General features: G+C 47.4%; 1 protein-coding gene across 7 annotated transcripts in view; it reads right to left on the bottom strand.

Annotated features, from left to right (window-relative positions):
- Nucleotides 1–295: 295 nt before the first annotated feature.
- phc3 (polyhomeotic homolog 3 (Drosophila)) overlaps nucleotides 296–21,883 on the bottom strand; it is a 45,872-nt gene continuing 24,284 nt past the window's right edge. For 5 of the 7 annotated variants that reach the window (XM_078410527.1, XM_078410526.1, XM_078410525.1 and 2 more), the window contains 9 exons: nucleotides 20,982–21,258; nucleotides 19,785–20,416; nucleotides 17,961–18,117; nucleotides 15,608–15,858; nucleotides 14,159–14,333; nucleotides 11,401–11,515; nucleotides 7,066–7,216; nucleotides 4,626–4,857; nucleotides 296–2,856 (listed from right to left, as the gene is read on the bottom strand). In XM_078410527.1, coding sequence (XP_078266653.1) covers nucleotides 2,702–2,856; nucleotides 4,626–4,857; nucleotides 7,066–7,216; nucleotides 11,401–11,515; nucleotides 14,159–14,333; nucleotides 15,608–15,858; nucleotides 17,961–18,117; nucleotides 19,785–20,416; nucleotides 20,982–21,258 — 2,145 coding nt within the window. In that variant the 3' untranslated portion in view covers nucleotides 296–2,701. Of the gene's footprint in view, nucleotides 2,857–4,625; nucleotides 4,858–7,065; nucleotides 7,217–11,400; nucleotides 11,516–14,154; nucleotides 14,334–15,607; nucleotides 15,859–17,960; nucleotides 18,118–19,784; nucleotides 20,417–20,981; nucleotides 21,259–21,883 lie in introns of those variants that run through there. The other 2 variants (XM_078410530.1, XM_078410531.1) reach the window with 2 other exon arrangements.

Genomic DNA, 21,883 nt, shown 5'->3' with positions numbered 1-21,883 from the left:
GATCTGTACCTAAAACGTTAATCCTGTTCCCCTCTCCACTGATGCTGCCTGACCTGCTGAGTGCTTCCAGCATTTCTCACTTTTATTTCAAACTTCCAGAATCTGCACAGTTTTGCTTCTCGGTGAAATTTAAGGCACACCTTAAAAAACAATTAAGAAACCATAAACACTGGCAGACAGGAGAGATGATAAATATTTGAGGAATAGAGTCATTAAGACTTTTAGCAGCTTGTTTTTCACACAGTTTTAATCATGAAAAGACACAAAGTGCTGGATTAACTCAGCGGGTCAGGCAGCATCTCTGGAGAACATGGATAGGTGATGTTCCAGGTCAGGATCCTTCTACAGACTGATTGCAGGGGAGGGACAGGACAAAGCATAGCGGGTGATAGGTGAACACAGGGGAGGAGGGGTGTGGTTTGATACATTTTAATCATAAAAACTTCTGTCACAGCTGTAGTTAGACACAGCAACATCCTGGTAGATGCCGAAACAACTATTGCACGTTTAACAAGATTTTTAAAAAACACACCCATGTACAAAACAATGTAATGCAATCACATATCTGTTGGGAAACACTTGGCAGGCTCCAGCACACAAGCCAATTGGAATTATATCATTAGAGGTCATTATTTTTTTTAATTATATCATTATTTTTTTTCCGCCTTCTACCACAGTGAGGAATGTGGAGGAGTCACTGTGGTGGATGTTTGTTAAAATGTATTTTGTGTGTTCTGTTGCTTTTAATTGGTATGACTGTATGGCAAAACAAATTCCTCGCATGTTGCAAAACATACTTGGCTAATAAAGTATGAGTATGTGTATGGGGTATTTGGCCAGAATTCCCATCTGAAGACAACCGTGCTTGCACACAAGGCTGGCAAGAAGCTGGACTGCTTCTGCCTCATACACTGGCCAGCTGTGCGATGTTGATGGAAGGCCAACGCTAACTCTAATTCAGAGTATCGTCTCATAACTATCAGAGTTAACATTGGCAGCCGGCTTGATGTACTTACGATTGGTCGATGGAATTAGAGTAACACTAGAAATAACATTAGAAAAAACATTCATAGTTTGTAAGAAAGATGATAAAATAGTTCCAAAAGGCTGTTTTTCCAAACGCTCATTAAATATTTCACTGTGTTGATGCAGGCTCCTGTGATCCACTTACATCTTTAGTTTAGAGATGCAGCACGGAAACAGGCCCTTCGGCCGACCATGTCCACGCTGACAATCAATCACCCGTTCACATCAGTTCTACGTTATCCACTCCCTACACACGAGAGGCAATTTACAGAGGCCAATTTACCTACAAACCCACAGATCTTTGGGATGCGAGGGGAAACTCGAGCACCTGGAGGGAACCCACGCCTTCAAGGGGAAAATGTGCAAACTCCACACAGACAGCAGTTAAGGTAAGGATCAAACCCGCGTCATTGTCGCTGTGAGGTAACGGTTTCACCAGCTGTGACACTGTATGCCATGGTCAATATCAGCTTAGGGATGGGGGGGGGGGGGGGGGGTGGGGGCAGGGTGATGGAAGGGTTGTTGGAAAATAATTTAAAATTATGGTGATGTCAAATCCAGTGGCATCTTCCATCCAGTGTTTTTAAACTGGGAGTGGCTGTGTCTGTAATCAGCCCAGATGAGGTGGAACCCAATACACTGGATTCTGGTAATGAGGTTTATTAATTCTCTCCTCTTTGGGCTTTTGCTGGGCCACAGGTCCATGAACAATCTTTAAGTCAAACTGGTGACTGAGAGCTAAGCATAACGTCATAGAGCACAGAAACAGACCCTTTGGCCCAACTTGCCCATGCTGCCCCAAGTACGCTAGTCCCACCTGCAACATATTTGGCCCATATCCCTCTGAACCTTTCCGATCCATGTGCCTGTCCAAATGTTTTTTAAATGTTATCATAGCACCTGCCATAGAAAACATTTTATCGGGATGTATCACAGCATGGTTCGGGAACAGCTCCATCCAAGACTGAAAACAATTGCAGAGAATTGTGAATGCAGCCCAGGCCATCACGCAAACCAACCTCCCTTCCATTGACTCCATCTACACTTTATGCTGCCTCGGCACACCTCCAGATTCAGGGACAGTTTCTTCCCAGCTGTTATCAGGCATCTGAACCATCCTATCACCAACTAGAGAGCGGTCCTGAACTACCATCTACCTTTTGGATTCTCGGACTAACTTCAATCGGACTTTTAAGGACTTTGTCTTGCACTAAACGTTATTCCCTTTATCCTGTATATGTACACTGTTGACAGCTTGGTTGATGCACTATAAATCTGGGTTTTTTTCCGTCAGATTCTAGCATCTGCAGTTTCTTGTGTCCACAAAATAGGGAGCGGTGGCTGGAGGCAGAGGGTCCTGTTGGTTGAGATGAGGTCACGTTTGGGTAACTGAAACCCTTTTGGCAACACACATGGAAATTGAATCATAAGGTATCTGTATTTGGCAAAGACCTTCGACGGCAACATCCTTTGAAGTGTCACAATGAGGTCTAGGAGCTTCTGCGTGTGACGAGAAGGAAGTCTCCGCCAACATCACACGGATCTTCTGCTGTAACTGTCCCACACAAGATCCTTGCAGATATATACACAATCATTCCATAATATTTACTTGGACGTTAATGCCTGTCCTCTTCAAAATCAGCAACATGGAGGAGTTTAGCAGCTTTTATGCCGGTTAGGACTCTTTCAGCATGTTGATGCGGGCACATATCTTGAGCGCTGGGCCCAACTTGATGTTCATGGCACTCATGAGATGGTCTTCCTTCAATAGGAGCAGAGCCTGCCCATCAATTTCCTGGGATCGAAATTCCTCAGCTATGTCCTTGCAACCTGCATGGGGTGGGAACCACACAAAACCATCAGCTGGACTATACTTGCATGAGGTGGGAACCACACAAAACCATCAGCTGGACTATACCTGCATGGGGTGGGAACCACACAAAACCATCAGCTGGACCCTTAAGGCAAGTTTTCCATTCAATTAGGATTAGCTTTAGGTTTATTATTGTCTCATGTGCAGAGGTAGATTGAAAAACATTGTTTTGCATGCTATCCAATTAAATCAGATAATATGATCCATAAATACAATCAAGCCAAACTCAAGTACAATGAATAGATGGAAATAAGAAACTGCAGATGCAGGTTTACAAAAAAAGACAACTTCGGTCAGAATCACTGCAGAACGGGGTTTGGTGATGTTTCGGGTCAGGAGCCTCCTTCAGACTGATTGCAAATCTTCAGACAGAAGCAAATGGAACAGGTGCAGATGGGGCATCCTGGTTGACATGGATGTGTTGGACAGAATCACAGACTGAAAGGTGGAGCAAAGGGGAAGACACAGATGCAGAATATACTGTAGTTTTCAGCATTGTAGTGCACCAGTTCCAGAAACAAATGTCCGCAATGGGGTAGAGGTGCATCGGACAGTAGCCTAGCTTATGGAAGGACAGTTCAGAAGCCTGTTAACGGAGGGGAAGAAGCTGTTTCCGAGTCTGGAGGTGCGTGCTTTGAAGCTTCTGCCAGACGGAAGCAGGAAGAAGGAGGAATGACTGGGGTGGGACAGGGTCAATTCTTTGATTATGTTGGCTACTTTTCCGAAGCAGTGATCCATGATCAAAGGCACTGAAGCCTTTGTACTTAAAATCATCTCTTTATTACAGCTGCATCCAGGCATAGAGTTGAGACAGAGAGATGAACACCGTGCAACCAGGGAAAGCACACTAGCTCTATGTTATCACACTTGCCCATCCATTCCCCACACACTAGAGGCAATTTACAGAGGGCCAATTAATCTACAAACCCGCACAACTTTGGGATGTGGGAGGAAACCGGAGAACCCGGACACAGGGAGAATGTGCAAACTCCACACGCTGATAGCACCCACGGTCAGGATCGAACCAGGGTCTATTGCACTGTGAGGCAATGGCTCTCCCCGTTGCACCGCTGTACGCACAATTGAAAGATCCAGCATGGAAATGCAAGTTCATAAGTCATAGGGGGAAAAGAAAAATCGGCCATTCAACACCAAGTCTAATCCACCATTGAATCATGGTTGATCTATTTTTCCTTCTCAACCCCATTGTCTTGTCTTCTCCCCATAACCTTTGGCATCCTTACTAATCAAGAACCTATATATCATGTTAAAAGTACCCAGGAACTTGGCCTCCACCACTGTTTGAGGCAATGAATTCCAGATTCACCACCCTCCGGCTAAAGAAATTCCTCCTTTCTAAAGGTACGTCCTTTTATTTTGAGGCTGTCCCCTCTGGTCCTAGACTCTTTCACTAGTGGAAACATCCTCTCCACATCCACTCAATCCAGACTCTTCGTTCCTCCAATAGGCCCTTCGGCCCGCCGACGGGGCGGCACGGTGGCACAGTGGTAGAACCTGCTGCCTTACGGCACCGGAGACCCGGGTTCAATCCTGACTATTGGTGCCGTCTGTACGGAGATAGTACATTCTCCCTGTGACCCCATGGGTTTCTGCCGGGTGCCCCAGTTTCCTCCCGCACCCCAAGACATACAGGTTTGTAGGTTAAATGGCGTTGGTAAAATTGTAAATTGTCCCTAGTGTGTCGAGGGTGGGCGAGGGTACTGACCTGGCAGAGAGTGAATGAACTCCCACACGTGATCGACGGTCCAGAGGGTGGGATCAGCCTGCAGCACGTCGCTGCACTCCGAGTTCTCCCGCATCCTCAGCTCCCGCAGCTCCCGCTCCCGCTCGTTCTGTCGACGCCGGGTCGTCATGGCAACACTGACGGCCTCCTCGGCAAGCGGAGGGTTGGAAGCAGACGGCAGGGCCTCTTCTGCAGGAGGGAAACTAACCGGCACCTGAGAGGGTACAGAGAATCATGGAGTCTTACAGCACAGGAACAGGCCCTTTGGCCCAACACGCAAACTCCACACAGACAGCTCCAGAGGTCAGGATTGAACCCAGGTCTCTGGAGCTGTCAGGCAGCAGCTCTGTCACCTGCACCACTATGTCACCCAAATTTATACCATATAAATGAATGGTCAAGATTAAATGATTGATGGTCAATGTGAACTTGGTGGGCTGAAGAGCCTGTTTCTATGCTTAGTTTAGTTTAGAGATACAGCGCGGAAACAGGCCCTACAGTCCACTGAGTCCGCACCGACCAGCAACCCCTCCACAGTAACACTATCCTACACACACTAGGGACAATTTTACATTTATAACCAAGCTAATTAGCCAACAAACCTGTACATATTTGGAGTGTGGGAGGAAACCGGAGCTCCCGGAGAAAACCCACGCAGGTCACGGGAGAACGTACAAACTCTGTACAGAAAGCACCTGCAGTCAGATTTGAACCTGGGTGTCTGGCGCTGTAAGGCAGCAACTCTACCACGCCACCCAATCTCTGGATATTATGGGAATCAGAGTTCTGGAGTGATACATAGAATGAAACGGGTCCTTTGGCCCAACCTATCCATGCTGACCAAGATGCCCTTTCTACTTGCATTTGGTTCATATCTTTCATAAGTTCATGTCATCGGAGCAGAATTAGGCCATTCAGCCCATTCAAAAATGGCAGATCTATCTTTCTCTCTCAACCCCATTCTCCTGCCTTCCCCCTGTAAACTTTGACAGCCTTACTAATCAAGAACCTTTCTCTAAATCTTTCCTATCAATGTACCTGTCTAAATGTTTTTTTAAAATGTTTTACTGCCTTAGTGTAAACTACCATTCTTACACTCTTATACTTAAGTATGATTGTGCATGTGTACAGTCAGATTTTTCATGAACTGTGTGCAAAAACAGAATTTCACAATACTTAGGCACATTTAACAATAAAGTACCATTGAAACCAGGGTAGGGGAATCAAGAACTAGAGGACATAGGTTTAAGGTGTGAGGGAAAAGATTTAACAGGAACCTGAGGGGCAACTTTTTCACACAAAGAGTGGTGGGCATATGGAACGAGCTGCCAGAGGAGGAAGTTGAGGCAGGTGTTATAACAATTAAAATACATTTTGACAGGTGGGGGAGGCGGGGAGGGGGGGAGGCGGGGAGAGGGGGGGAGGGGGAGAGGGGGGGAGGGGGAGAGGGGGGGAGGGGGAGAGGGGGGGAGGCGGGGAGGGGGGGAGGGGGGGAGGGGGGAGGGGGGGAGGGGGGAGGGGGGGAGGGGGGAGGCGGGGAGGGGGAGGCGGGGAGGGGGAGGCGGGGAGGGGGAGGGTGCTGCACCAATGCAGGAGAGGTTTGGGCCCAATGGGTCCACTTGGTCTAGTGTCCCTCTAAACCTGTCCTATCCATGTACCTGTGTATCCATGTAAAGTGTTTTTTAAGCGTTGTGATAATCCCTGCTTCAATTACTTTCTCTGGCAGTTTGTTCCATTCACCCACCACCCTTTGTGTGAAAAAAGTTACCCCTCAGATGCCCATTAAATCTTTCCCCCTTCACTTTAAACCTATGTCCTCTGGTTCTTGATTCCTCAGTCTGAAGAATAGTTTTGCAAAAAAAGGAGAGGAGCTGGAGAAACTCAGCAGATCAAGCAGAGAAGGGAAAGGAGGAGGGAAGGAGGAAATCAAGCAGGAGAGAAATGGGCATTTGATATTGTTTCAGGCCGAGACCTTTCACAAAAGGACACAAAGTGCTGGAAAAACTTGGCAGGTCAGGCTGCATCTCTGAAGAACATGGATAGGTTCTGTAGCAAGTAAGATGGTGCCCAAGCCAAGCGACTCTCTGCGTGCTGATCCCAGAAGTGGATCTGCAATCACACTTTACAATTGTTCCACTCTTTTAAACCTCTACTCCAACAGCAGCATTTCTTACTTTAACTATGCTCTTCTAAATCTCCTCTCAGATTTTATCTTGCTCTAAACATTATTCCCTTTATCCTGTATCTGAAACTGTGGACGGCTCGACTGTAATCATGTATAGTCTTTCCGCTGACTGGATAGCACACAACAAAAGCTTTACACTGTACCTCAGCACACGTGACAATAAACTAAACTAGGTGAAGTTTAGGCTCGGATCGGTTGCAATGAGTCTACATGTGTTACGGTCATATAACCTTGTACCTGTCTCATAAAATGGTCGCCTGATGCTCCTTCGAGGATACTGCACCTCCTCCCCCGTCGACCAAATGCATGGGGTACTGACTTCCTGTTCCACCGCGAGCTCTTGTCCGATTTAAAAAGCCCCATCCGCTTGCTGCAGCCCACGTTGTACCTTGTTGGGAGAGAAGGAGGAGTGAAAGCATTGCTGAGGTGATCTTCAGACCAAGAAGGCATCACAGTACCTTTGCAAGGGTCGGAAGAACAGGTCTGCAGGGAGAAATCGCTGGAGACTGTAGAACAATTTGAGCAGTCTTTAGACTTTAAACTTTAGATCTGCAATGTGGAAACAGGCCCTTCGCCCCCAACTAGCAATCCACATACACTAGCACTATCCTACACACTAGGGACAATTTACAATTTTACTGAAGCCAATTTACCTGCAAACCTGTACCTTTGGATTGTGGGAGGAATCTTTGTGGGAGGCAAACCTTTGGATTGTGGGAGGAAACTGGCGCACTCGGAGAAACCCAGGCAGTCACAAGGAGAATGTGCAAACTCCATACAGACGGCACCTGTAGTCAGGATCAAATCCGGGTCTCTGGCAATGTAAGGCAGTAACTCGACCGCTGCATGACAGTGCCACCTGTCTTTCTAGACATAAAAGGCACAGGGCAACCAGAGTTTTATAAACAGAGAAATTGCATATAATGCCATTTGGAAACTTCATATGAAATACTGGTCATAAGACATATGAGCAGAATTAGGCCATTCAGCCCATCTAGTCTGTTCCTCCATTTGATCATGGCTGATCCATCTTTCCCTCTCAACCCCATTCTTCTCCCTTCTCCCTGTAATCTTTGACGCTCTTCCTAATCAAGAACCTATCAATCTCCACTTTAAAAATACCCAATTACCTGGTCTCCGAAGACGTCTGTGACAATGAATTCCACAGATTCGCCACCCACTCGCTAAATAAATTCTTCCTCATGTTCATTCTAAAGGTACATCCTTTTATTCTGAAGTGCAGCACACTTTAGGCGGAATGCCAAGTCTTGGAGTGGGCATTGGTGTTGATTTATTATTGTCATGTGTAATAAGATATAGTGAACAGTTTTAGTTTAGAGACACAGCGTGGAAACAGGCGCTTTGGCCCACCGAGTCCATGCCAACCATCGACACTAGTTCACACGCGTTCTGTGTTATTCCACTTGCTCGTCAATTCCCAATACATTAGGGGTAATTTGCAGCAGCCAATTAACCTACAAACTTGCACGTCTCTGGGGAGTGGGACGAAACCCACAACGAGAATGTGCAAACTCCACACAGACAGCACCAAAGGTCAGGATCTCACCCGGGTCCTTGGCGCTGTGCGGCAGCAGCTCTACCAGCTGCACCACTGTAGACATGTTATAATGCTTATCCCAAGGTGAGTTTATATTCATTTTTTTGGCTCCAATCTCCTCGGACAGTTTTATATGTTGTAAGGAATTTGTTAATTCACCACGGGCGGAACAATCAAAAACAATGCAAGTGGCTACGTTTCTGCCATGATGCAGTGCTACAAACATCTGAAGTTGGCAAGCTCCGAGAAACTTTATTTGAAAGTATAACTCTTGTTCAGCAGTCAGAAAACAGTTTTGCAGCGATTCCAAAAGTTCTAAGGCATATCTTCGGACTTGTGCCTGCTCATATTTCAGATCAGAATGTTTAGTTTAGTTCAGTTTGTGACGGCATTTATACAGGACAATCTAGTTTGGCTTGGCAGAGGATTCATAACAAGGACCTGTAATATATACACCAGAACCGCTCCCACTGTCTGATTGTATATTCAGAGAAAAGATGCCAAATGGAAAGAACGCCATCACCATTTAGTTTGCACTCGATTAATTTTCTTCCCACAGAGCTTCAAAAGAAATGTTGGATGCTTTTCAAGGGTCTGGGCATATTAGAAAGCTTGGTAGATCTGCAAAACTGATAGATTGCTTTCATCACATCTCTTGGCAACTTCTCGGACAATGAATGATTGGGACTGACATATGGGTCAGCTTGGGGATGTCAAGCGCAACTTTGGAAACAAGTCATGCCTTTTTGTGCAATCACTAATGCCAAGTGTGGAAATTATTTTTCCTTTGAGTTGATTCAATAAGCTGTGCATTTTAAATGAGAACTTTGTGGAAATCTGGTCCACTCCTGCAGACTGACGTACAGGGCAGCACAGTGGAGCAGCTGGTACAGCTGCTGCCTCACAACACCAGGGACCCGGGTTCAATTCCGACCTCGGGTGCTGTCTACGTGTGGAATTTGTATGTTCTCCCAATGACCGCATGGGTTTCCTCTGGGTGCTCCGGTTCCCTCCCACATCCCAAAGATGGGTGGGTTTGTAGGTCAATTGACCTCTGTAAATTACCGAGTGTATAGGGAGTGGATGGGAAAGTGGAATAACATTGAACTTTTGATGGTGATCGATGGTCGGCGTGAACTCAGAAGGCTGAAGGACCTGTTTCCATGCCATACCTTTCCATCAATCCATAAGCTAGTCACCAAAAATGGCACTTGATTGGATGTTAATTGGCTTCTCGTGTGCAGGATGTGAAATTGGGGTAACATAGAACTAGTGTGAATGAGTGATCGATGGTTGGTGTGGACTCAGTGTTCCTGTTTCAATACTGTATCTCTAAACTAAACTAAACACAACTAGATTTGCACATTGAAGCTCGAAGTTAGAGTGGAGCAGTCTGCCCTGGGAAGAACTCGAGGACTTTTTGTGTGCTGGATGTTCTTTTGAAGGAATAATTATCCTCTTCTGCAGCACCAGACTATGTCACAATACTGTAAATCAACTCACTGAGAATCAGCCAGGAAAAATAAAACAAGCTCGATAATTCAGCCTTCTCACTTCCTGCTGCTGAATGTTTGAAAATCTTCCCTTTACTTTAGAACACCGAACAGTACAACACAGCAACAGGCCCTTCGGCTCACAACATGGTGCTGAAATTATGCCAAGACCAACTCATATCTATCTGCACATGGTCATATCTCTCCATTCCCTGCATATCCATGTGCCTATCCAAAAGCCTCTTAAATACCACTACCGTATCTGCCTCCACCACCAGCTCTGGCAGCACATTCCAGGCACTCACCACCCCCTGTGTGAAAGACTTGCCCTGCACATCTCCTTTACACTTTGCCGCTCTCATCTTAAAACTGTATCCTACAGTACAGCCTACACAATCTATGTCGAAGAAGAAAGAGGGGGAGAGAGAGAGGGGGCGGGAGGGGGAGAGAAAAAAAAAGGGTACTGTCAGATTTACCACTGCCCCATTGGGGACATTGGACTTTGCCTCCAGAACTGGCACCATACAATGCTGAGAACTATATTCTGCACTCTGCATCTTCCCCTTGCCTCTACCTATGTCCTTGAATTTGACTTGATTATATCTATATACAGTATATCTGATCTGCTGAAGGTCTCGACCCGAAATGTCATCTCTCTTTTTTCTCCAGAGATGCTGCCTAACCTGCTGAGTTACTCCAGCACTTTGTGTCTATCTTTGGTATAAACCAGCATCTGCAGTTTTTTGTTTCCACATACTGTGGATAGCATGCAAAATAAAGCTTTTCACGTTTCACGTGACAATAATAAGGGCCATGAAAGCACACCAACGCATCTACTTCCGTAGAAGTCCTAGGTTTGGCATATTCCCAACAACTCTCACTTTCTACAGAGGCGCCATAGAAAGCATTTTATCAGGTGCATCACAGCATGGTTTGGGAGCAGCTCCATCCAAGACTGCAAGAAATTGCAGAGAGTTGTAGACGCAGCCCAAACCATCTCATTAACCAACCTCCCTTACATCGACTCCATTTGTACTTCACGCTTCCCCGGCAAGACCACCAACATTATCAAGGACCAGTCTCACCCTGGACACTCCCTCTTCCATCAGGCAAGAGGTACAGAGGTGTGTAAATGCAAACCTTCAGATTCAGGGACAGTTTCTTCCCAGCTGTTATCAGGCAGCTGAACCATCACCAACTAGAGAGTGGACCTGAGCTACCATCTACCACATTGGATGCCCTCAGACTATCTTTAATCGGACTTTACTGGACTTTATCTTGCATTAAACATTATTCCCTTTATCATGTGTCTTTACATGGTGGACAGCTCAAGTGTAATCTTTCTGCTGAATAGATAGCACACAACAAAAAGCTTTTCATTGTACCTTGGTACACATGCCAATAAACTAAACTAAACCTAGCAAGCAATTAAGCAATATATCGAAACAATGATTCATTGACTTCAATGGTGACTGTGATCAGCACAGAACGTCAGCAAACGCACAGCCGCCAAGCTCATACCTTTTGGCACAGGACATAGAGCAGAAACGCTTTGACCTCCTGAATTTGTGAGCGTAATCCATCTTCCCACAGAACTCACACTTGAGCATGTCTGGGTCACTGCCCTCCATCCCTTCTGCAATGTCAATCACAAAATAAATCACGTCGGAACCTGAGGGGCAACTTTTTCACGCAGGGTCAAGAGTGTTTTATTATCATATGTCCCGAACTGGAACAAGGACATTCTTACTTGCAGTAGCAGCACAATTGCAGTAGCAGCACAACAGGTTTGTAAACACAGTATTCAATAGACAATAGAAACCTAATGGCATGTTGGCCTTTATGACAAGAGGAGTTAAGTATAGGAGCAAAGAGGTCCTTCTGCAGTTGTACAGGGCCCTAGTGAGGCCGCACCTGGAGTACTGTGTGCAGTTTTGGTCTCAAAATTTGAGGAAGGATATTCTTGCTATTGAGGGCGTGCAGCGTAGGTTCACTAGGTTAATTCCAAGAATGGCGGGACTGTCGTATGTTGAAAGTCTGGAGCGACTAGGTTCATATACGCTGGAATTTAGAAGGATGAGAGGGGATCTTATTGAAACATATAAGATTATTAAGGGATTGGACACATTAGAGGCAGGAAACATGTTCCCAATGTTTGGGGAGTCCAGAACCAGGGCCCACAGTTTAAGAATAAGGGGTAGGCCATTTAGAACAGAGATGAGGAAAAACTTTTTCAGTCAGAGAGTTGTAAATCTGTGGAATTCTCTGCCTCAGAGAATTCCACAGGCCAATTCTCTGGATGCTTTCAAGAGAGAGCTAGATAGAGCTCTTAAAGATAGCGGAGTCAGGGGGTATGGGGAGAAGGTAGGAACGGGGTACTGATTGTGAATGATCAGCCATGTTCACATTGAATGGCGGTGCTGGCTTGAAGGGCCGAATGACCTACTCCTGCACCTATTGTCTATAATTCGCAATGAAAAGGGGTGGCACATTGGCGCAGCGGTGGAGTTGCAGCCTTACAGCACTAGAGACCCGGGTTCCATCCTAACCACGGGTGCTGTCTACGGAGTTTGTGCGTTCTCCTTGTGACCACGTGGGTTTTCTCCGGGTGCTCCAGTTTCCTCCACACTCCAAAAATATGCAGGTTTGTAGGTTAATTGGCTTCGATAAAATTGTAAATTGTCCTCAGTGTGTAGGATAGAGCTAGTGTATTGGGTGATCGTAGCTGGGACATCTTGGTCAGCATGGACGAGTTGGGCTGTACATGTTTTCCAGAGATGCTGCCTGACTTGCTGAGTTACTCCAGCACTTTGTGTCATTTTTGGTAAACGAGTATCTGCAGTTCCTTGCACATGCAGTTAAGACCAGAGTTTTTGTTGAAGACAAAAAAATGGCAGCTTGCAGCTATGGCAGATCCTGTCAGCTGCTTAAACTACTGAAGGACCTGCAGCCTAGTTTAATTAATAAATCATAGAACATTACCACACAGGAACAGGCCTTTCGGACCTAAATGTCCAAGTGATAAATGAATATAGGTGAAGGAGGTTGATTGGCACATGGGTGGACCAGTCACCTATCACTTGGAAGGCTTTGTCCCAACACCACCCCCTGCTACATTCAGTCTGAAAAACATTCACCTGTTCATGTTCTGCAATAGACTCAAAATGCTGGAGTAACTCAACGGGTCGGGCAGCATCTCTGAAGAAAAGGAATAGGTGAATTTTCTGGTCGAGACCTTTCATCAGCCACGAGTCAGGGAGGGGAACGTCTTCGCCAGGGATGCTGCCTGACCCGCTGAGTTACTCCAACATTTTGTGTGTCTTTTTTTCGTAAACTAGCATCTGCTGTTCCTTGTGCCAACAAACTCCTCCAGTAATTTGTGCATTTTGCTCAAGATTCCAGCATCTGCTCTCGCATTAAACCCTTAATAAGAAAGCCATGATTAAGAAAGCTCTCAATATCAGCCTAGCATCGAGGAGCTGGCGGCCTCTTTCTGGGGATCGGCTTTGGGAGCTCCAACTGCGGGAGCCTGCCGGACTTAACATCGTGGAGCTCGCTTGGTTGGAGCTTGGTTAGGGATCGACTTCAGGAGCTTCGACCGCCCCGATCGCGGGAGCTTTGATCGCCGTCTGCAGGAGCTTCGATCGCCCTGACTGCGGATGGTTCGACTGTCCCGACCGCGGGAGAATAAAGAGGGAAGAAGATTAGAATTTATTGCCTCCATCACAGTGAGGAATGTGGGGAATCCGCTGCGGTGGATGTTTATGTTAACTTTTTTGTAGTTGTGTGTTTTGTTGCTTTTTCCAGGCATGACCGTATGGTAAATCAAATTTCACTGCACCTTAAATGGTACACATGACAATAAAGGATCGTTGAACCGTTGAATAATGGTTCTCTTGGAGTCACAGTCATACAGCACTGGAACGGGCCCTTTGGCCCACTTTTCCATGCCAACCAAGATGCCCCATTCACGCTGGTCCCACCTGCCTGCGTTTGGCTCATATCCCTCTAACCCTTTCCAATCCATGTCCCTGTTCAAGTGTCTTTTGAATGCTGTTATAGTACCTGCCTCAACTACCTCCTCTGGCAATATGATCCATATACCCACCACCCTCTCTTAGTAAAAGGCAGCAATAATTAGACCAATTTGTAGAACGTGAAGTAGCTTCATGTAATCAACATGCTGAAGAGGGCAGAGTGATTTGCTACCATTTGTCCCCTTGCCCAGATCGCCCATCCCCCTCCACCGTCCCTCCCATACACTCTGAGACTTACGGACCTTCTCCCGTCAGCTCATCCACGTCGCTGTCGAGGGACTCCTCCAGCGGCTTGCTCGTGTTGCCCTGCATTTCTCCTCCGGCCGACGGAGGTGCAGAGGCGGTTGGCGAGACCGGGGCGTCGTTTGGCACCTTCTGCTTGACCGGCTGCTCCGTCAGTAGCGAGGAACGACTCACCTGTCACGAGAAGAGAGGCATCGCATTAACTGGCAGTGCAGTTGCACCAAGACCCGAACACGCCAAAACCTCCGGGGAGCACAAAGAGTTAATCTGCAAGACCCGCCTCCTGAAAGAATAATCAATCCCACCAGTGGTGCACTGTAAGGTCTTAGAAGAAACTGCTGTTTCCTCAACTCCATACCAACGCCTCTATGTCTTCTGAAGGCTTAGGAAGTTTGACAAGTCCCTATCAACCCTGACCAACGTCTACTGGTGCGCTGTAGAAGGCTCAGTCATACAGTGCGGAAATAGGCCCTTCGGCCCATCTTGCCCATGCCAACCAGCATGCCCTATATACACTGGTCCCACCTCCCTGTATTTGGCGCATATTCATCTAAAACTAACCTATCCATGTACCTGTCCAAATGGCATTTAAATGTTTTAATAGTACCTGCCTCAACTACCACCACCGGCAGCTCGTTCCATATATCTACCACCCTTTGTGTAAAAAAGTTGCCCCTCAGGCTCCTCTTAGATTTTTACCTCTTCAACTTAAACCTATATTCTTATTGAGTTGCATCACAGCATGGTTTGGGAACATCTCCATCCAAGACCGGAAGAAATTACAGAGGTTGTGAATGTAGCTCCTTTCCATTTGCTTATCTACACTTCTCGATGCCTCGGCAAGACTGCCACCACAATCAAGGAACAGTTTCACCCTGGTCACTCCCTCTTCTCCCCTCTCCCTTCGGGCAGGAGGTACTGGTGTGATAACGCACACCTCCAGATTCAAAGACAGTTACTTCACAGCTGTTATCAGGCAACTTTAAATCCTCTCATCAGCTAGAGTATGGTCCTGACCTCCCATCTACCTCATTGGAGACCTTGAACTATCTTTAATTGGGCTTTGTCGGGCCCCTCACCTGTACCCACCTATCATTTGCTGGGCTTTAACCCAGCCCCAACTTACTTTTCCAATTTATATCTCCCTTATTCCAATCAGTCTGAAAGAAGTCCCAACCCGAAATGTCTCTTTCCATTTTACTCCACAGATGCTACCTGACTCTTTGGGTTGCTCCACTATTATGTGTTTTTGACAGAGCTGGCAGTTAAGGCAGATACAATAACAACATTTCAAAGACATTTGGATAGGAAAGGTTTAGACAGTATATGTGTCAAATGCGGGCAGGTGGGACTGGCATAGATTGGGCAACTTGGTTGGCATGCATGAATTGGGGGGGAATGGCCTGTTTCAGTGCTGTATGACTCTACGAAAGGCAAGTTCTACTTACGGGGAATGGCTCCAGCCCCTCCTGGATGACAAAGCCCTCGATGACGTGGGTCAGGATCTGTGGCTTCACGATGGCCTGGGGTGGCTTGCTATCTGCGCCCGGAAGGCTGCCCGTGCTGTGGGCAGCTCCGCTGGGCTTCGACTTGATGAGGAGGGCGGCTGGGGCCGAGGCGCTGGTGAGGAGCAGTGTGTCAGCAGACGACCGGATGACTGAGGCGCTCGCTGAGGTTACGACTGTAGTCTCCCGTCCTTCTGCAAGGCAAGGTGGGCGGAGCCGTCAAATCCTCGTTCAGCATTTGCACTGTCATTTACTCAAGTCAAGACACCAGGGTGGCACAGCAGTAGAGTTGCTGCCTTACAGCGCCAGAGATCCTGATTCGATCCTGACTATGGGTGCAGTATGTAAGGTGCTTGCATGTTTTCCCTGGGTTTTCTCCGGGTGCTCTGGTTTCTTCTCACATTCCAAAGACATTCAGGCTTGTAAGTTAATTGACTTCTGTAAATAGTCCCTAGTGTGTAGGATAGAACAATGGTGTGGGCTTATGGGTGATCATAAGTCAGTACGGAGTCGGTGGGCCAAAGGGCCAGTTTCCACGCTGTATCTCTAAACTAAGCCACGATGCAGCTTTGCAGGACTTTGGTCAGGCCGCATTTGGAGTACTGTGTGTAGTTCTGGTCGCCCCATTACAGTAAGGATGTGGAGGCTTGGAACGGTGCAGGTCGGAAAGATGTTTACCAGAATGCGGCACAGTGGCGTAGCGGTAGAGTTGCTGCTTTACACCGCCTGCAGCGCCAGAGACCCGGGTTCAATCCCGACTACGTTGCTGTCTGTATGGAGTTTGTATGTTCTCCCCGTGACCTGCGTGGGTTTTCTCCGAGATCTTCGGTTTCCTCCCACACTCCAAAGACGTACTGGTATGTAGGTAAATTGGCTTGGTATAAATGTAAGTTGTACCTAGTGTGTGTGGGATAGTGTTAATGTGCAGGGATCGCTGGTCTGTGCGGACTCGGTAGGCCAAAGGGCTGTATCTCTAAACTAAACTAAACTAAAAACTAAATGCTGCCTCGATTAGAAGGTATTAGCTGCAGGGAGAGGTTGGACAGACTTGGACTGTTTTCTCTGGAACATCAAAGGTTGAGGGGGTCTTGAAAGAAATAGAGAAAGTTATGAGAGGCATATATAGGGTAGACAGTCAAAACCATTTTCCCAGGATAGAAAAAATAAATACTAGGAGGCTTTAAGTTGAGAGGGGCAGAGTTCAAAAGAGATGTGCAGGGCAAATTTAATGGAAGGGATAAGATGCCAGAGCACCAGTCTGCCTGAAGGATGAAAATTCAAGATGTGGGTGTCAGCATGGAAACAGGTCCTTCGGCCCACCAAATCTACGCCGACCATCGATCACCCGTTCACACTTGTTCTATGTAATCCTACTTTGTCATCCACTCCCTACATACTAGGGGCAATTTACAGAGGGTCAATTAACCTACAAACCCGCACGTCTTTGGAATGTGGGAGGAAACCAGAGCACCTGGAGGAAACCTACATTGTCAGAGGGAAAACGTGCAAATTCCACACTAGATAGCACCCGAGGTCAGGATTGAACCCGGGTCTCTGACGCTGTGAGGCAGCCGCTATACCAGCTGCGTCACTGTGCTGCTCTTTGACATCGATGTGTGAAACAATGAGAACAGGGAAAGTGTCATGTACCTGAAATGTCCAGTCTGTTTCTGTTCTCGACGGATGCTGCCTGACCTGCTGTGTGTTTCTGCTGATGTTTCCAAGTTCCAATAATTTACAAGGATGTTGCCAGGACTTAAGGGCCTGAGATCTAAGGAGAGGTTGAGCAGGCTAACACTTGGAGCGCAGGAGGCTAAGGCGTGATCTTATGGAGGTGTTTAAAATCATGAGGTGCACAGACAGGTTGAATGTACAGAGTATTTCTCTCAGGGTAGGAGAACCAAGAGCTAGAGGGCATTGGTTGAAGATGAGAGCAGAACGATTTAATAGAGAGGAGATCGGTGGGTGTATGGAACAAACTGCCAGGTAGTTGAGGCAGGTACAATAACAACATTTAAAAGGCTCTTTGACAGGTACATGGATAGGAAAGGTTTAGAGGGAAGACACAAAATGCTGGAGTAACTCAGGTCAGGCAGCATCTCTGGAGAACATGGTTAGGAGACGTTTCGGGTAGGGGACGTTTCGGGTAGGGGACCCTTCCTCAGACCCAGTTAAGGTTTAGAGAGATACGAGCCAAATGCGGGCAAATGGGACTAGCTTCACCGGGCCATGTTGGTCGGCATGGACGAGTTGGGCCAAAGGGCCAGCTTCCCTGCAATGTGACTATGACTATGACCTTGGCAAACGTCCCCGGTCGTCTGTGTTTCCCCTTCCGCCGTCGAGGTGGAGGATTCGGAGTGGGAGGTGAGTGGCGAGACTCCTCTTCGAGCTACGAAGCATTCTTCATGCTCCTCCCTCATCTCCTGGTCACAGTTATCTTCCACCGAGCACACCTGGCGAAGGCACAACGTCTCACTGTTAGATGACAGGACCCAGTGTAAAAAAATCTCATCCCAACGAACATACAACACAAGCAGAACCCACAGAACACAGTGCACTTTTCCACATCCCCAGTGCAATTCACTCTCTCCTGTACATCCACGTACACAGTCTCACATATCTTCCAACTTCTTGTCAGGCAACGTACAGGTCATTCTGCTACAATGTGTGTTTACATAACTCAAGGGAAATGAGTTATCGCAGTTGATGTATTATGAAACACTATTTATCTCACGCGGACCAAATTGGTTATAAAACTAATTCTATTGTGCACTTAAGAACCACTTAAAGGTTTATTTGGAAATAAACGAGCAGAAGAAAAGTTGTCTTGGGAAAAAAGTCAAGAGCAAAAAAGGTTTCCATGTCCCACTGTTAGATTCCCAAAATTCCCGTTCCAACTAACACACGACACAAGCCGAACCCACGGAACACAATGCACATTTCCACATCCTGGAATCAGACACAATTGTCTCTTAGGCACAGTTTCACCACAGGGAGGCAATTAAATTGACAAACAGTAGCTTCTATTGACACTTGTGCAATGGTACTCAATAAAATATTGCGACATACAGCCATTGGCCTTTTAAGTTTACAGTAACAAAAATAAAACTTGTGGCTTTTAAAAAGGTTTTAAAAGATACAAGTGGCTTTTAGAAAGGCACATGGATATGCAGGGGCTGGAAGGATATGAATCAGGTGCAGACAGATTAGATTAGTTAGACAAGCACATCATGGGCAATGCAGCCATGGTGGGCTGAAGGGCAGGGCCGTGTGCTACATTCTTCCATATTATTGCATAGCTACATTACATTGAGATGACCTCCCCACAGGCGCCACCTCAGCCAGGGAAATACCCTCCCCACATTTAACCCCACTCCTTAACAAGAACTGAAATAAGAGCAGTAGAGCTTGGTAGCAGGACCTTCGGCCCACACAGTCCATGCTGGCCAGGTTGGCTTTGTTCATAGGTTATTGGAGCAGTATTAAGTCTATCCTGCCATTCAATCCAAAGACGTACAGGTATGTAGGTTAATTGGCTGGGTAAATGTAAAAATTGTCCCTAGTGGGTGTAGGATAGTGTTAATGTACGGGGATCGCTGGGCGGCATGGACTTGGAGGGCCGAAAAGGCCTGTTTCCGGCTGTATATATATGATATGATATGATGATATGAATCGTGACTGAACTATTGATCCCTCTCAACCCCATTCTCCTGCCTTCTCCCCATAACCCCTGGCACCATTACTAATCAAGCATTTGTCAATCTTCACTTTAAAAATACAAAATGACTTGGCCTCCACCCGTCGTCTGTGGCAATGAATCCCACAGATTCACTGCCCTCTGACTAAAGAAATTCCTTCTCATCTCCTTTCTAAAGGTACATCCTTTTATTCTGAGGCTGTGCTCTCTGGTCCTAGACTCTTCCACTAGTGGAAACATCCTCTCCACGTCCACTCTATCCAGGCCTTTCATTACTTGGTAAGTTTCAATGATGTTCCCCTCTTGTGGGCTAGTCCCATTTGCCCCTATTGGGACCATATCCCACTACACGACCCGCGAACCGGCACTGAGAACTGCCCGTTCGAGTTCTGCGCGAGGTGAAGAGGTTTGAACGACTCCTACCAGGGGGACGTCAACAGGGGGTGAGGCGTGGACCTGGAGGTTGACGGCGATGGTCTGAGGCGGAGGCATAGCCTGGAAGGGCATCTGGATCAGGGCCTGGGCAGCGGGCAGCTGCTCCCTGGCATGTAGGACCGTCTGGGGCAGCACCTGGATGGAGGAAACGATGTCTGGCCCTAGAGCCAGAGCCCGCACCGACTGCAGGGGCTGGGCCGGGACGTTCAGGGAGGGAGGGGCGGCAGGACGGGCCTGTCGCAGGGGTCCGATCTGAGCTACCGGCGAGCGGTGGGCTGGGCCGGGGGCCGGCTGGGTAGGGGTGAGGGACTGCGGCTGCACAATGATGCTGGGAGGGGGCAATGGCGAGCGGGGCGGGGAGCGGGGCAGGACTGGGGAGACCACCACCGTTTGCTGCTGGGACTGCGGGTGAGGGTGGGGCGAGGGCTGGCTGAGCGGCTGGCTGTGGGCCTGGGTCGAGATGCAGTGGGGATGGGGAGGGGGTAGGTGATGGGGTGGAGGGCAGGGTTCGGGGGCCAGGGGCTGCAGCTGCGGCCTGTGCTGGATTAGGAGCTTGGGCATGGTCTGTTGGTGGGGCAGTTGCTGCTTCATCAACTGGTGCTGCATCGGGGTGTAGGGAGCTGTAGTGAACAAAGACACCGACCATTAGCACAGAGCAACGTCACACCTCCCAACATACCGCCCCGCTCCGCAGAGCAAATAAGCTAAGCTAAACTCAACTAAACTAAGCTATAATAAGCTAAGCCATGCTAAGCTAAACCAAGCCATGCTAAACTAAACTAAGCCATGCTAATTTGAACTAAACCAAGTTGAACTGCCAAGTTAAACTAAACTAAGCTGAAATAAACCGTTGAACTAAACCAAGCTGAACTAAACTAATCTGAACTAAACCAAGCTGAACTAAACTAATCTGAACTAAACCAAGCTGAACTAAACTAAGTTGAACTAAGCTAAGCTAAGCTAAGTTAAACTAAGCTGAACTAAACTAAACAGGCCCCCGAAGGGCCTTTTCCTGTGTTGTACTGTTCTATGTTGAAGGCAAATCATGCCCCTATTTTTGTTTTTTTTAATGGACAGCTTGTCAAACATCTCACTTGAGGGATGGGCACAATGCAGGATTTGGTGGCATCTCCATCATCAGATGGTCTGACCCACCTTCTCCCTCTCTGTATCCCCGCTGCTTACCAGGAGCGATGAGTTGCTGAGCGCTGGCCGGAATCTGCAGCCGGGTTACCGTGGAGACGCGAGACTCGGAGGTGGACGGAGTCAGGTTCTCCCCTTTCTTGGAGTTCTCGGGTCCCGGTTCCAACACGTTGGTCTTGGAGGAGCCACCTTGGCCGGCTGTCTTCACGTGGCTCATTGAGAGGGGCTGCGTCTGACACGTGCCTTTCAGCGGGACGGTTTGAGGAGATGGAGCGGGCAGCACTCCCAACTGCTGGCTCCGAACCGCTAGATTATGAACCTAAGACCCAAGAGAGAGATCAAGAGCCACAGGTTCCAACTGTCCCACAACGGGTTGGATTTAGGTTGCAGAATATAATGTTACCGCCACAGAGAAAAGGTGGCACATTGGTGTAGCTGGTAGAGCTGCTGCCTCACAGTGCCAGAGAGCCCTAGTGTGTTGGGAGTGGATGAGAAAGTGGGATAACATAAAACTAGTGTGGTGAGTGGGTGATCGATGTTGGCATGAATTTGTTGGGCTGAAGGGCCTGTTTCTATATTGTATCTCTAAAAAAGTACATATTATATTATCTGCACTTTCGCTGCTGCTGTAACACTCTATTCTGCACTCCATTCCCATTCTCTTTGCACCAGCATTTGTGCTCATGTATGGTTCGATCTGCCCATATATCACGTAAAACAAAGTTTTTCACTGAGAAAGACACAAAGTGCTGCAATATCTCAGCAGGTCAGGCAGCATCTCTGGAGAACGTGGATAGGTGACGTTTTGGTTCGGACCCTTCTTCGCTTCCTACCCGAAACGTTGCCTATCCATGTCCTCCAGAGATGTTGCCTCACCCGTTAAGTTGCTCTAGCATTTTGTAAACCAGCATTTGTGGCACAGTGGCGCAACAGTAAAGTTGCTG

Source organism: Rhinoraja longicauda, chromosome 13 (assembly GCF_053455715.1).
Source record: "Rhinoraja longicauda isolate Sanriku21f chromosome 13, sRhiLon1.1, whole genome shotgun sequence".
NCBI classification, from domain to species: Eukaryota; Metazoa; Chordata; class Chondrichthyes; order Rajiformes; family Arhynchobatidae; genus Rhinoraja; species Rhinoraja longicauda.
This window is presented reverse-complemented; position numbering and strand designations above follow the sequence as displayed.